General features: G+C 40.7%; 1 protein-coding gene across 1 annotated transcript; it reads right to left on the reverse strand.

The window, feature by feature from the left end:
- Positions 1-296: 296 nt before the first annotated feature.
- On the reverse strand, positions 297-5,461 carry PANX2 (pannexin 2; the record flags this gene model as incomplete). Its single annotated transcript, XM_010284907.1, has 2 exons — positions 297-2,144; positions 4,010-5,461. Coding segments are annotated over 2 exons (1,814 nt in total), but the record flags the coding sequence as incomplete, so codon positions are not given.
- Between the last annotated feature and the right edge of the window lie 9,577 nt (positions 5,462-15,038).

Below are 15,038 nucleotides of genomic sequence, written 5' to 3' on the forward strand. Positions count from 1 at the left end.
CAGCCATCATCTCCCAGCTGCCCCGGACCGAGCTCCGCGTCCCCCAGCAGCTCCACGCCGCCCCGCGCCGAGACCTCAGGGCGTTACGGCCAGGTCCTTCAGCTGTCCCCAACGCCCCCTCCCCTGTCTGCGGTATGTGTGGCTTGCTGCCTTTTTGGTATTTGGCTGTTCAGGCCAAAAAGGTTGGGCATAACTGAAGTAATGTCGGGGGCTTCACATGTCCCGCCTGCTGCTTATAATAAAATCCCACTTGCACATAACTAAGCTAGGAAGTAGTACACGTTAAACTATTCAGAATAATAGGTATTTATTTTCAGTGCTATTTTCATTAAATATTGGTATCATATATCCATGTTTGAGGTAATAAATTAAAAAGAAATTCAAGATTTCAGTGCCATATTTGTGCTGCATGTTTTTTCTACCATTATACATAATTTTGAAGCAAACACACATAGTCCATAATTCTGAATGCAGCTAGGAATATTATTTTAACACAGTCGCTTTTTGTTTCACTATAATTTTGCTGAGAATGGTTATTGCATGATACACTTTTAATAGATGTTTCAGTTATACTAGAGTTTTCTATTAAATCACACATACCATAGTTATAGGAAGATGGGCATGAAGATGTGCTTTGAGCCAAGGAAGGCAAATATTGAATCAGAGTGATAGCACATACTGCAGGATTCTTGTCTGCCAGCACTAGAGCCCAGATCCAGCAAAGCCATTCCAGTGTGTGCTTAGCTTTAGACACATGAGTCATTCCAGTGCCATCCATGGCCTTAAGTGTTTGCTGAATCAAGGACTAGCCAAGTCTGCAGACCTAAATTTATAGACTTCTTTAACTGTGTGTTATTTGAAAACAGTTTTGCTGGTTTCGCATTTTGTAAGATATTTTCTAACAACCTTCGTAAGATTTTTCTTATCAGTGAAGCACCCATGAAAGTTTCTAACCTGGTTCATAAATACACTATGAAAAAATAAGCAACTACAATGACTCCTCTACACATTTTGTTAAAATCAACACCTGGTTTGAAAAGTTATTAAAGTAATTTTTCCCATGGTAAAATATATTTAAAAAAATAAACTCTTCATTTCATCATCTTCCATCAAACATATAAGTGTGTTAAAGGGCGGGGCATATCTCAGGTATTTTCATTTATAAATGCAAGATATCCAGTGTATCAATCTTTTTGCACTTAAATGCTGGTGGTAGTAAGGCCCTTTCAGCTAAGTCTCCATCAAGCCCAACATTAGTGAGCTAAAGAAAGAAAGAAAGAAACAAAAATTTTGTTTGCATATAACTTTTTCATAATCCTGAACTGAAAAAAAAATCCTCTCTGCTTAGAAAAAAGTTATTTAACTGCTGCCATTAAAAAAGTATACCTCACCTCCAAGTTGTTTTAATTTTAATCAGTGATTCTGAATGCAAAGGATTTAAACACTCACTAAAATTATTGTGGCATGCCATCAGACTCTTAATGTTCATAAATTGTGCTAATCCCCATTTAAATAGGAAAGCTATAGTTTAGAGCTAGAGCTAATGGTTGTCTTGGTGTTAAAGGTCTATTTCCACCAGATTTTCTTTATTCTCTTTTGCAAATGACTGACGGCGCTCATGATGTGATCCTGAAAAACCATTTGGTGTTATTACCAAAAGCTATAGTCTGTGTGAAAACTCTCCATGCTCATGCAGTGAATTGCATCGTTGGGGGGACCATGGTCCGCACTGCAGTGGTCATGGGCCTGGCCACGAGGGCGCAGCTGTGCAGCCTGGGGTCTTCAGTACTCCACCGAGCTCACGATTGCCATTGGTTCATCAAACGTTGCCAACCTTATCTGCTTCGGGGTAGGGATGGAGAGAATTTCCCCGGTGTCGGTTGGTGAGTGAATACCATTGTCTATGATGTTTGAAACTTCCTCCTCGTGATCCTCGTAGAGTGTGTTGATGTGCAGCAGTGGGTGGGCTGGGTTGCAGTTCAGTGCAGGCGTTGGCTCTGGCTTGACTTGGTTCAAAGTCATACTCGGTGCAGCAGCAGTTGTGGCTACATGGTTGTGGTTACATGTGACAAAAGCCCCAGCAGCAGGCACAGTTCTGCATGTCTCAGATGAGTATAGGATCTCTTTTGCAGGATGAGGGGTGTCTAGAAGAAAACAAACCAGCTAGTTAAAAGACAGGTAGTCTTTCACCCGTCCAGTCCATACAGAGCGGTGTCCTGAGCGAATACAAGTCACTGGCAGTTTTGCCACTGATTTCAGTGGGAGCAGGAGTGGACCCAAAAATGAATTTTCTTGGGATCCTTTGGGAAATCCAACAGGACTGTTTCAAAACAACAGGGTTGTAAGCTCAGGGAAATAGGACAAACAACAAATGGATTTTGTAAATCTGGCTCTTTTTTACGCATGCTCATGCTTCCTTATGTGAATGGTATTTTCATAAAATGAACAAAAAACAACTGAAAAGTATCTTTTATTCTCCTCTACAGCCTGGCAGGTGTTTTATAAACGTTATGATTTAATGTTTTGACAAACGTTATGAATGTTGAAATCCACAGGATGGAATACAAAAAGCACTGATATTTTCAATGGGAAAAAATAGTGGTTACACATTGTAAGCCACTTGTCTTTAGAAAGAAATCAGCAATTTGACATTAACTGATATCTCTTTCCAGAAATTATAAGTCTACCTTACCTGATGGACTGCAATGTAGGACTAACTCAAAAGCAAAGCTGAAAATTTTTAATGGGAATGGGGAGTAACAGAGCCCCAAAACTACAGTAATTATTTTTTGCCCTTAAAATATTCAAGTATTAATTTAGATGAAAGTAATTGAGACCAGAAAACCCCAGTAGTTTTGAGGAGTTGAAATCAGAGCAGGTGACTGGATAAGGAATGCTGTAGAATAGCTTACATGCACATTGGGGAGTTGGAGGGCTCTAAGGAGCATAAGGATTTGGAAGGGACAGAAACTTTTATACCTCAAATCACTTCTTTGCTGGGCAGTGGGGTGACGGTAGCTGTCAGTCTGTCGAAGCCCAGAGGGAGGTCTTAGCTTGTAATGAGATGAAAGCCATTGCTTTAAGTACGTACAAATCTTTCTGTAACTTCAACCGCATAGTGCTTCTTTCTTATGTCAGTAGCTTACAAAAGGAAACAAGATGATACCTATCTGTCTATCAGTTTATCTACTGATCTATCACTTTTCTTAGTGATCACATGTCTTTCTCCATCAGTCTAGCACCTAGCAATTATTGATATATTTGAAACACTCCTTTGAGGTAAGAAAGGGACTGGATTTCCAAGACACACTGGGAACTGAGGCATAGAAAGAGCATCTCCTGCAAGGCCACACAGGAGGGGAACGGCAGAATTCCTGAATCCTTGACCAGCACCTACACTTCAGACCATCCATCCTCTGGTCCACACGATACAAAGGGCAATTTAAAACATTTCTTGTGTGAAGAACAATATCAATGGTCTGAGTTGTGAATTCCTAAGTTACAAACACATGCCAACCCCTAAGAATTGGTAGTTAAAAAGAATTTTTTCTACAGGGGGCTTTAACTGCCATTAGCACAGTTTCTCACACACACTCCCGAAGAGCGGCTATTACTGGTCAGAGTACTGGTCATCTACCATGGCTGTTTCCATAAGAAAATAAGGCAGGTTTGAAAAGTGCCAGGTGCTGGTAGAGCACAAAGGCCAAACCCTCATTTTCTTGGCAAGGCATGACATTCGTAATTGCGAAAATCTGCTTACGTTTGAAAAATTACCTGCACCAACAGCCTGCAGGCTGTTTTGTGCCACTCTACCTGTAATAATGCTTATCCTCCATATACTGATAAAGAGAGAGAACCCCTATTTCTGAGGCCTGCAAGCCCTAAGATTATTAGCTATCCCAGAATCTAGCAAGGTAGGTCAAACAGTTCAGATAAGCTTTGAGTTTCTGAAGATCACTACGCAAGTTATGGTCTGTGGAGGTGGTACGGGCATTATGGCATACTGTACCTTTGAGAGAGGAGGTAACATGTACTACGACATTCTCTTCCTGGTTCAAAAATCCACCCTCTTGGCTTTTTGATGTAGGCATCGAGGGGATGGCTTGAATCTCTGGCTTGGGTTTTTTGCTACTAAGTATATATGGATGAACATCCAAGGAAAAGTGCCGTGTGTGTTTTTTTTCACTGCTTGTGCTTGAGATGGCGTTTGGCTCGGTTTTATGAGCAGATGATTGCTGTGAGGTTTTTGCAGTGGACTCTAACAAAGGAGCTATAAGGCTGTCTGTTGCTGTTTTTCTCCGCACAGGCTTCGGTTTTTCAGGTTTATGGTTTTCAACCTTCATAATGGCTAACTGTTCTTTGAATGGCTGAGGAAGGGGATTGGTAGTTGGGATCCATTTCATCTTCTTCCTTGGTCTCTTAATGATGAGCTGCTCGTTAGCATCAATGTCTGCTGGATCAACGCTTGGGTCTATCGTTTGGATCCCTGAATCACGCATGGTTGGAGTGGCATCATGGTTGGACTGGGCCAGTGCTGCAAGCAGCTGGCGTACCACATTGTCATACATCAGATCACTTTCATTTGTAATAAAATCCAGACGGTTCAATGATTTTATGTGGTCTCGATTTTCATTACAAAACATGGCCAAAATATTGATATCACAAAACTGGGACTTCTGCCACTGTTTCTTGGTCTTTATTCCAACTTTGTTGAGTTTATCAAATATGAAGTTGGACTTGCGAAATATGAAGAGATGAATTAAGTTGATGAGGATTATCAAGTTCATGAAGCAGAGGAGAACGATATCTACACCAGCAATTATCCGCTGGAGCTGGACAGATGGCAGTTTACAGTTCACTCTGATGTGCAATTTGGAGCTGCTCGTTTTGTCTGGAGGCTCTCCTAGTGCACATGTAAATTCATTTTGCTTCTGTGTAGCATAGTAGGTGGATAAGTATGTAATTGGTATGATGCTTAAAAAGATGATGAACAAATGTCTCGCAAGGTAAAGCTTAGCTAAGAAGTTACTTCGTCCTCTTCTTTCCAGGTATTTCTCAAACAAGTTCTGTTCAGGGCTTTTTTCCTTCTCTGCATTCTCAATGATTTCTCTCTTCTCTCTCTCGGTGATCCCCGGGCCTTTGGACTGAATCTGTTTCTCTATTTTTGGTGCCCGCCCTTCAGCTGCACGGTGGTAGCAGTTATCAATCTCCTGAAGCAAAAAATTAAGCTCTGAAGTCAGTCGCGTGGAGGCCAGAAATTCCCAGCCCAGAGCTGGAATGTACATTATCCCAGCAAAAGCCAGCAGTGCATAAGGTAGGAACTTATGCTCAAACAAGGAGGGCCAGTGGCTGGCATCAACTCCTGGCAAGGCATCTTTTAATTCTGTCCAACAATATCCTCTGGCATACAAGGCTTGATCGCGGGTGAAGTTGTGTGGTGTATAACAGTATATTGGCTCCTCTGTATAACAGAGAGAAAAGTCACTGCTGTGCATTTAACCTACAAAAGGAGCTCTGGAAAATAAACATTTCAAATTATATCAATTTTATTTTACTGTATCTTTACATGACTGTTAAGTCCTCCATGTGTATTAGACAGCTCAGCCTGCACACATCTTCACAAGCCCCCAGGCAAAACTATTTACCTGGAAGTTTTAGAATGAACCTGAGCTAGAAATGTCAGCAAGAAATACGTATTTTGGTTTAACTGCCTCTCTGTGAGCAACATCCTAAACAACAGTGACCTAAGCCCTGTAAAGCTAAAAGACCTGAAATCCACTATAGAGTAGCTGAGGATGTTATGTGCAAATACTGACAGGCTCATTTAGGTGAAAGTTAAGGTTCATCCCAGCTAAATATTCTTCTAAACAGAAAAAAGTTAAACGTAGTCGAAGGCAATGTTTTTAATCCTTATTAACAAAGTCTACTCATTGGATATGGTAGAAATAATTGAAACTTAAAGACATACAAGTATTTAGTCAACTGTCTCCCTCCCAGTTAACACTCCTGAATTAAAGTGTGACTGACCAGGACAGAATCTGGTGTGTTAACTGTATTTATCAGTATGAAAAGTTAATTCTACATTTGAAACTGTAACATTGTTTTTTACACAATGTGCAATTAAATGGTGGAACTTGCTGTCATAGAGTATTATGGAAGAAACAAATACTGTGGATCAAGAAAGCAATCAGACAAAGGATTGGAATAAAAAGTATAGCAAGGATTATTAAATACATAGATAATGATGCAATTTTTCTCTCAGAACATGTTTAAAGCCACAGGCTGCTGGAGGATGGAAGGAAGGAACACCATACGCTTGTCTATTTTAACACTCCTTCCTAAGCATTTGCTTTTTGCCATCATCAGAGACAGGATGCTGGGCTAAAAGGACTTTTTTCTTGACCCAGTAGATAAATTATATTCTTATACAATTACATTTTTCTAGCAATACATGAAAGTAAGATAGAAAAACTTGTGAAAGCTAGAATAGTATTAACTGCTCAAAGAACAATGACCATTATCAAAACACCCTCTTCAAAGGGGAAGACTGTATTTCATGTTTTGGCAGGTAGAATAAAGGGAATATATTTTACAGGGTTCTGGTATACCTTTAAAAAACTTCCTAAAATGAGACCCATAGGAAGAAGGCATGCTCTCTTGAATTGAGAATCGCTCAAGAACACCAATCTTACTCCTGTTCTGAACACAGACTACAATTCAGATCAAGAATAGCTCACTGGAAGAGAGTGGTGGTACTCTTCTCTTAATAATACAAATCATGAAGAGAAATAATGAAACATTATGTTGTTTGGCAACAATAAATAAAATATTAAAATTAATAGGCAGGCAAAAAGCCTTAATCCTTTTGGTTTAACAGAAGACTCCTTACTTGACCAACTATTTCTCATATGCAAGCAAATCAAAAGCATTTACTAGTTCTTTGGTAAAACGTCGAGGTGTAAACCTCTCCTGTGACCTACAGAAATCTACATGCCGAGGACTGCACAGGAATTGTTTTAAAAAGTGATTCAGTGAGGATTCTTTTCTAAAAATGCAACCAATTTAAACAGAAATCCTAGAATAAATGATGCTACCCAAGGCAGCATGTAAAGTGAGTAAGCCTGGCAAATTCTTTAAAATCACTTCTGAAGACTATTTTAAAATGATCTAACTTCAACCTCAGAGGAGAGCTTAAAGCCCTCTGATGTTACACAGCTTCCCATTTAGACTATTTTTGTGTATTTACAGCCATGGGTTACATGAAATATGCTCACCAACTCTCTTGTTTTCAGTAATTACATGTCCTCCCAACCTTACCCATGAGGGATGCATATAAAAAATTACATCTCCTACTATCAAAGAATTATTGTATGATTTCCCAGGAGACAAAGTAGATTCCTATGTGAAAATGTTCCCATGGGGGAAAAAAAGGCAAAGCAGCATGGTGTGTTTCTCATAAGCAGAAGCATGTTGAATTGTGTGTCCCTAAGCTCAGTAGAACCTGACGATATGAAACCTAGTTTCCTGTGATATACATGGGTTCACTTCTCCTAGGTATCAGCACCACGAATACTTGGGAAGACAGCAACAAATACTCATACAAATCATCCATAAGGATTATTTTTGGATTCATGTATCAGCTACTACTGCCAAATAAAATGTGAACAGTTCTCTTCAGTTCTCTTCACTGAGACCTAAAAAGCTAAGGTGACTTCTGCGAAAATTGTATCTATACAACAACAATCAAATATATATTTATAAATAAAAGAGCAAACAAATCAAAATGTCTTAACTTTTACATTTATGTTGGACAGATCACTCACAAACTAACTCTGCACTCTGTTGCCACTGCTTCAGTGAAAAAAGTCTGAAGAGCTTCACGGCTCTGGTTTGGACTGAACAGATTCGTTAGAGGCTACTTCAAAAATGGGGCTGCCCAGCCCAGTAAGGAAAGCAAATGTCATTTTACAGGAATTTGTTTGCTTTTCTTCTGTTGTTCCCATTGCCTACTAAGTTGTCGGATCTCTCTCACTAATAAATTTGGGATAGCTGAGCATGGTGTTTCATTCTTATTCAATGTTTTGTTATTTATTGATGTTAGTCTAATATTTTCTTTACATATTTGTTAAAATGACATGACTTTCATTATATGCCATGTAAGTCCCAAGACCCTTCAGATGAAACTCTATCCTCAGTGAAGTCAATGGGATTTCATATAACTGATTGAAGTGGGATGGTATCTTCTAATACGTTTGAGCCATACTCAACTGCTGGTGAATGCCACTAATTTCAGTAAAGTGACTCCACAGGGGAATTTAGCTTAACCTTCTCAGCCCAGGACTTCACTCACATCAGTTCATTCACCTAGAAAACAGTTCAGACAATGGAGAAGAGAGGAAGACCATTCCAGACAATGATTCAAAGCAAAAGACTAATTTAGCTATCACCTGGAGGAACCTGTCTCTCTTCATTCACAAGAGGCTGCCAAGCAAGATCGCCACTAGGTTTGAGTTAGCTTTTGTGAACATCGCTTCTTAGGTGATGCCAGCATTTTGCCTTGCATTTAACCTGGCATTTAACACCATGAAGGTGTTTGATCCCATCATAGTAGAGTATGGGCCTGTTTCTCCCCTATTGCAACCTGTGTCAATCAGGAATAAATGAAGAAGAAAAGCACCATGTCAATAACTAATCTTGTTCGTTATGAAAGACAGCAGTAACATATAGCTGGATCTCAACATGCAGATCTGATGAGGACGGGGGAGTAAAAAGTTGTTCTCACACACACAGCTTGCTCTAGCTGCGAGGGCCCTACTTAACACACAGTTTCAAGAAGGCACAGCAGATGTATTGTTTAAGTTTACAATGTTCTCCTGATAGATAAATAGCATTAAAAAAAGGTTGTAACAGTATTAAAAACATAGCTCTGACATTGGATCATGCAATATTAAAAAATTGCTTTAAACTTTATACTTGTATAGAAAATTTCTACTGTTATTCTTATTTCACCCTGAAAATCCTCAAGCAGTTTAAGAAATTTCTTTGTCATATAACCACTCCAGCCACCATGAAATGCAGCTTTTTCCCAAGTCTGCCCAGTTTAATTGCATATGGCATAACCATTCAGTTGTGTAACAAAAGACAATAGAATAGGATGCTGTAAGGAAAATTTTTTAAAAGCTTAGGGGACATGATTACAGTCTTCTCAATGTTGTCTAGGCTTAAGCCCATAAATATAATCTATCCCTCAACTCTCCTTCATAGCTACATTCTTGTGAGCCCAGGAGAAAGAAACTCCTACCAAAAAACAATTGAGAACTAGGTCATAATCTCTGAAACAGTCTTTTGACAGTTCCAAACAATAATGAAAAAGTGGCCCAGGGTTGACATGTATCTGTGATTTGCACACATGTGCATCCATATCAAAGGCAAAAAAACCTGTAAGATAACTAACCTGCCATCGTTATTGGTGCTGGAATACTAAATTCAACTTCTCTGCGTTAAATGTGATGGGCTTACTGCAAGATTTTTAGTTCTGATGCTCAGAGTAAAATCTCAGTAAGTTTGAAGTCTAGAGGTCTGCCCTTAGGTCCACCGACACAAATGTGCTAACTACATGCCAGAATACAAAGATCAACACAGTTTCAGAAAAAAATCACTAGGAATACGTAAGAACAAATCCCGTCTTCAGTAATACTTAACCTACATTGCCAGGAAATGTTCCTTCTGAATAATTTTTAAGAGACCAAGCAACCCTGTGCTAATGCTGCGCAGAAATAATTACTACATTGGAAAAAAAGTCCTGGTTGTTCATATATTATAAAATATCTTACACTTTATTTTATACCTACTTGAGTATGAAAATGCATACTAGGAAGCTTAGCTTCCCTTTTTTTGATACTACTGGATGATCACAGGAGCACTACATCAGATGTTTTCAACAGCTGTACATAAATACATTTTATCCTGCTCATTGTGCACATAAGTAGCTTCTAGAAGTCCACAAAACTAGACTCATCGATAAGGTATGAGAGACATCTCACTATAGTTTTTGGACATGCAAAGAAGATTAAATAATCTATGCAGAATTACTTAGTTGTGTAATGTAATTGATTGGGTTATGCCACTTGAAAAATTAAAATCCCTTGACAGAGAAGTTTTTTCAAACGGCCTATTCTGTACCATCTCATCCCATCAGTTTAAGTACTACTTAAATGGAGAAAAGTGACTTGCAGGAATTATTGTGGTACAAAGGACATGCTTCAGGGGAATCAGAGTACCTGTTTGTGAAAAGATAGCCAAGGTAGGGAGAGGGATGAAGGAAGGGGCTGTGCTCAAAAAACAGTTTACAAAGAACCTAAACAGTACGGAAAGAAGGAGTGAAGGCAAAGTATGGAAGCTATGAGCTGCCGAGTCTACTGCTTGTTAGTTAAGGCTCCAAGAACTGCTTGTGGGCTTCCTGCAGGCACAGGCTTTACTCCTATTGCTCCCAATCCAAGGTCAGCCACGTTGTTTCCCCAACAGAATCACAGAATCACACAGAATCACAGAATCATTAAGGTTGGAAAAGACCTTTAAGATCATCAAGCCCAACCATCAACCCAACACCACCATGTCCACTAAACCATGTCCTGAAGCGCCACATCTACACTTTTTTTTAATACTTCCACTGATGGTGACTCTACCCCCTCCCTGGGCAGTTACCCACTCTCTCAGTAAAGAATTTTTTCCTAATATCCAGTCTAAACCTCCCCTGGTGAAACTTGAGGCCATTTCCTCTCATCCTGACAATAGGTACTTGGGAGAAGAGACCAACACCCATGTCGCCACAACCCCCTTTCAGGTAGTTGTAGAGAGAGCGATAAGGTCTCCCCTCAGCCTCCTCTTCTCCAGACTCAACAACCCCAGTTCCCTCAGCCGCTCCTCATAAGACTTGTTCTCCAGACCCCTCACCAGCTTTGTTGCTCTTCTCTGGACACGCTCCAGCACCTCAATGTCCTTCTTGTAGTGAGGGGCCCAACACTGAACACAGACTTCAAGGTGCGGCCTCACCAGTGCCGAGTACAGGGACACAATCACTTCCCTACTCCTGCTGGCCACACTGTTTCTGATACAGGCCAGGATGCTGTTGGCCACCTTGGCCACCTGGGCACACGGCTGGCTCATGTTCAGCCGGCTGTCAACCAGCATCCCCAGGTTCTTTTCCACTGGGCAGCTCTCCAGCCACTTCTCCCCAAGCCTGTAGCGTTACATGGGGTTGTTGTGACCCAAGTGCAGGACCCGGCACTTGGCCATTAAACCTAATATGATTGACCTCAGCCCATGGATCCAGCCTGTCCAGATCCCTCTGCAGAGCCTTCTTACCCTCCAGCAGATCAACACTCCCACCCAACTTGGTGTCATCTGCAAGCTTACTGAGGGAGAACTTGATCCCCTCATGAAGGTCATCAATAAAGATATTAAACAGCACTGGCCACAAAACTGAGCCCTGGGGAACAGTCACCAACTGGATTTAACTCCATTCACCACAACCTCCATATACTTCAGCATATGTTCAACTGCCCTTTTCAAGAGGCCCTGATTTAAAGACTGTTTGTGGGGCTGCCAAGTGCTAGGCACGAAAATATGTTAGATAAATAAATCCTGCTTAATTTCATGCAGGAGACACAATGCTGTAAGTTCTGAAATTCCTCAAGCAAGGGGGTGGGGTGCTGAGGTTTGGGGTTGGAACCTTGTGAAACTTCCCCCTGCAAAAATGAACCTCTGATCTGGAAATAGTGTTACCAATGGAAAAATCTGGTAACTGCTGTTCTAGACCATTCCCTGAAGTTATACCCCAATGCAGAATGCTGGAAGGAACATTGAAAGTTACCGAGTCCCACAACGCACTCAAAGCAGGCTCAAAACACAGTTCAAACCAACTTCATTTGGCCTTTGCCAGTCTGAAAACCTCCAAAGATGGAGACCACATAAGCTGCCTGTGCAACCTGCTCAAATGTTTGATTGTCCTCAAGGTGAACTTTTTTTTTAAAGTCATTTCCAGCAAGACATGGACTTTAGGCCAAGTGCAGGGTCCTGCACCTGGGTCGGGGCAACCCCCAGTATCAATACAGGCTGGGAGGTAAGAGGATTGAGAGCAGCCATTCTGAGAAGGACTTGAGGGTACTGGTGAATGAAAAGCTGGACATGAGCCAGCAATGTGCACTCGCAGCCCAGAAGGCCAACCGTCTCCTGGGCTGCATCCAAAGAAGTGTGGCCAGCAGGTCGAGGGACGTGGTTCTGCCCCTCTGCTCTGCTCTGGTGGGACCTCATCTGGGGTCCTTCACTCAGCTCTGGAGCCCTCAGCACAGCAATGTCATGGACCTGTTGGAGCGGGTCCAGAGGAGGGACACAAAAATGATCTGAGGGATGGAACACCTCTCCTACGAGGACAGGCTGAAGGGGTTGGGGGTGATCAGCCTGGAGAAGAGAAGGCTCTGGGGAAACCTTATTGCAGCCTTCCAGTACTTAAAGGAGGCCTGTAAGAAAGATGAGGACAGACTTTTTAGCAGGGCCTGTTGTGACAGAACAAAGGGTAATGGTTTTAAACTAAAAGAGGGCAGATTCAGACTAGGTATAAGGAAAACATTTTTCACAGTGAGGGTGGTGAACCACTGGCACAGGTTGGCCAGAGAGATGGCAGATGCCCCATCCCTGGAAACATTTAAGGTCAGGTTGGATGGGGGCTCTGAGCAACCTGATCGAATTGAAGATGTCCCTGCTCATTGCAGGGTGGCTGGACTAGATGACCTCTAAACATCCCTTCCAAACCAAATTATTCTATGATTCTATGATTCTAAGAATGGTTGATTCACGCAGGAGTGATTTGTTTTCACTTTTGAGAAATGGCCATTTCCAAGAATGAATACAACTGCCAGTTGCACTAGGAGCACATTAGGTAAAATATGGCTGGAAGGCTATCACTGCAATACAAGTGGCTAGAGCTCAGGCCCCAGTACTGCATCTCAATCAAAGGAAGAAATATCAACACCACACTTCACCAAGGATGCTCTGTGGGTGTGTACCTGTGTGTCTGCGCATGCGCACTCACGTGTGCATATTTGCCTATCTGTAAAAAAAGCCTTGCAAAACATGTGAGCTGGTGTATGGTATGCAGAAATGACACTACCAAGAAGACATGGTGAAGCTGGTAGACATGTATCACTCTCCCTTTCCTCTACAAAATTAAGTTTTTAAGAGTCTTCCTGGGAAAGTGAGTTAATTGCATCTAACACAAACATTCACTTGCCCCTTCAAAATAAAGATAACAATGCCAATATCTTAGTATTCAACACTGTAAAAAATTAGACCTGCTCCTAGAAAGACTTCAGTGACTTCATGCATTAGGCAGTTCCTTTGAAGCCAATGGGATTACTCACAGTGCATAAAATTTGGCATGTGCATCTCTCTCTGAAGAACTGATGCTGTGGAGGGCTAAATTTCAAGCTTCCAAAATATTATTATGAGCAAAAGTTATTTAAATAAATATGGACAACACATTTACAGTGCTTTTGGTAGACAATAAAAAGTAAGAAAGGAAAATATTAGTAATAAACAGTATATGCCCCTATATAAAAGGGCAAATGACTTTTCACACCTACAGTATTCCCAGTGAAATAAAGTATATTCACCCAAAGCATAATATTAACCATAATAATAAATTGTATGTGTCTCCTGTGACTTCCAGCTTTTTGAATTTACTCTGGAAAAATAAATCACACCTCATCAACTTCCAACTGAATTACATGATTTCAGCATTCTAGTGCAATAATTCAGTAATGCAGAAGGAACAGCACAATTTTCTAACAGTAGACAGAGAAAAAGAAAAAAAGGAATCCAGTTTTCAGAAAATATAATTAAAAAATGAAAAAAGATGAAAATTCTTGTGCTTGCTACACCAAGACAAAGGTAAGTATGCCTCTCGTGCAAAAAATTCTTCGAAGTAAATATTCAGCCTGACCACCATTGCCCTACATCGGGTATAGGCAGCAGAAGTGGTGCTGAGATGCTGCCAAACAGGCTGGATCTCCCAGCTTCTGGACAAGAGCCTAAACCCTCATGCTGGAGGCCCGAGGTAAGTATCAGGTAAGTATATTGGTAAGTACACTTAGTGAGTTAAATATACTACAGACCCATCCTGAGCCTAGTGCTTCCTAGCAATTGGTTTCTTGCCCTCTTGAAGAGGGCTGCTAAATCATCCTCATGCTGGTGCCCAACCTGCTGATGAAGAAAAGCTGGCATCCCAGTCAAGTTCTCCGAAGCACTCCTTGTACAGTCCTCTCCACTTGACTCTAAGGAGAAATTCAGTGTTTATGTAGAATCTCTGAATCTCCCTGCCCATCAGATGCAAGAACACAAGTTTCTAACAGCCAAGATAAATGAGAAATTCCCTAAATTCAGCAATAAATGCCAGTATTTGACAAGGGTAGTCCCTACCATACTGCCCTCCTTACATTGTTTCACATACATGTAAGCAATCAGACATACACGCCTCATTCATCTTGGGTACTAAAAGGACAGCAAAAGAAAGCAGGTAGCAAACTGTTTATTTTGAGAAACAGAAATAATTTATTTAGTAGGTTTTCAGCAAGTTTTAAACGGAAAAGAAGAAATGTCCTGAATCCTCTTCTCTCTGGAAAAAAAGAAGAAAAAACATTCATGTTACTGAGCTTGAAAATGTAGTCTAAGGAAGTATAACATTATCTAAACAGTATACAGGTTTTCCATCTCAGTCACACAGTCCACAAGGAATATGTAACTCTACTTGAATGTGATTTTAACAAATACTGGCTAATACCCAAATTAATTCACAGCCAAAGGAAGAAGTCCCTTAATTTAACTGGTTTATTGCAACTACTTTATTTAAAGGGTATTAAAGGTTAGAAATTAGTACAGGATGAGGATGGATTCCTGAAATTACTTTTGTGTACCAACTGTAGTCATACTATTAGTCCTATTTAACTCACTGAGTTTACTCATATGAATAAGAAAAGAGAACA

This window comes from Phaethon lepturus, unplaced genomic scaffold (genome assembly GCF_000687285.1).
Source record: "Phaethon lepturus isolate BGI_N335 unplaced genomic scaffold, ASM68728v1 scaffold10214, whole genome shotgun sequence".
NCBI lineage: Eukaryota > Metazoa > Chordata > Aves > Phaethontiformes > Phaethontidae > Phaethon > Phaethon lepturus.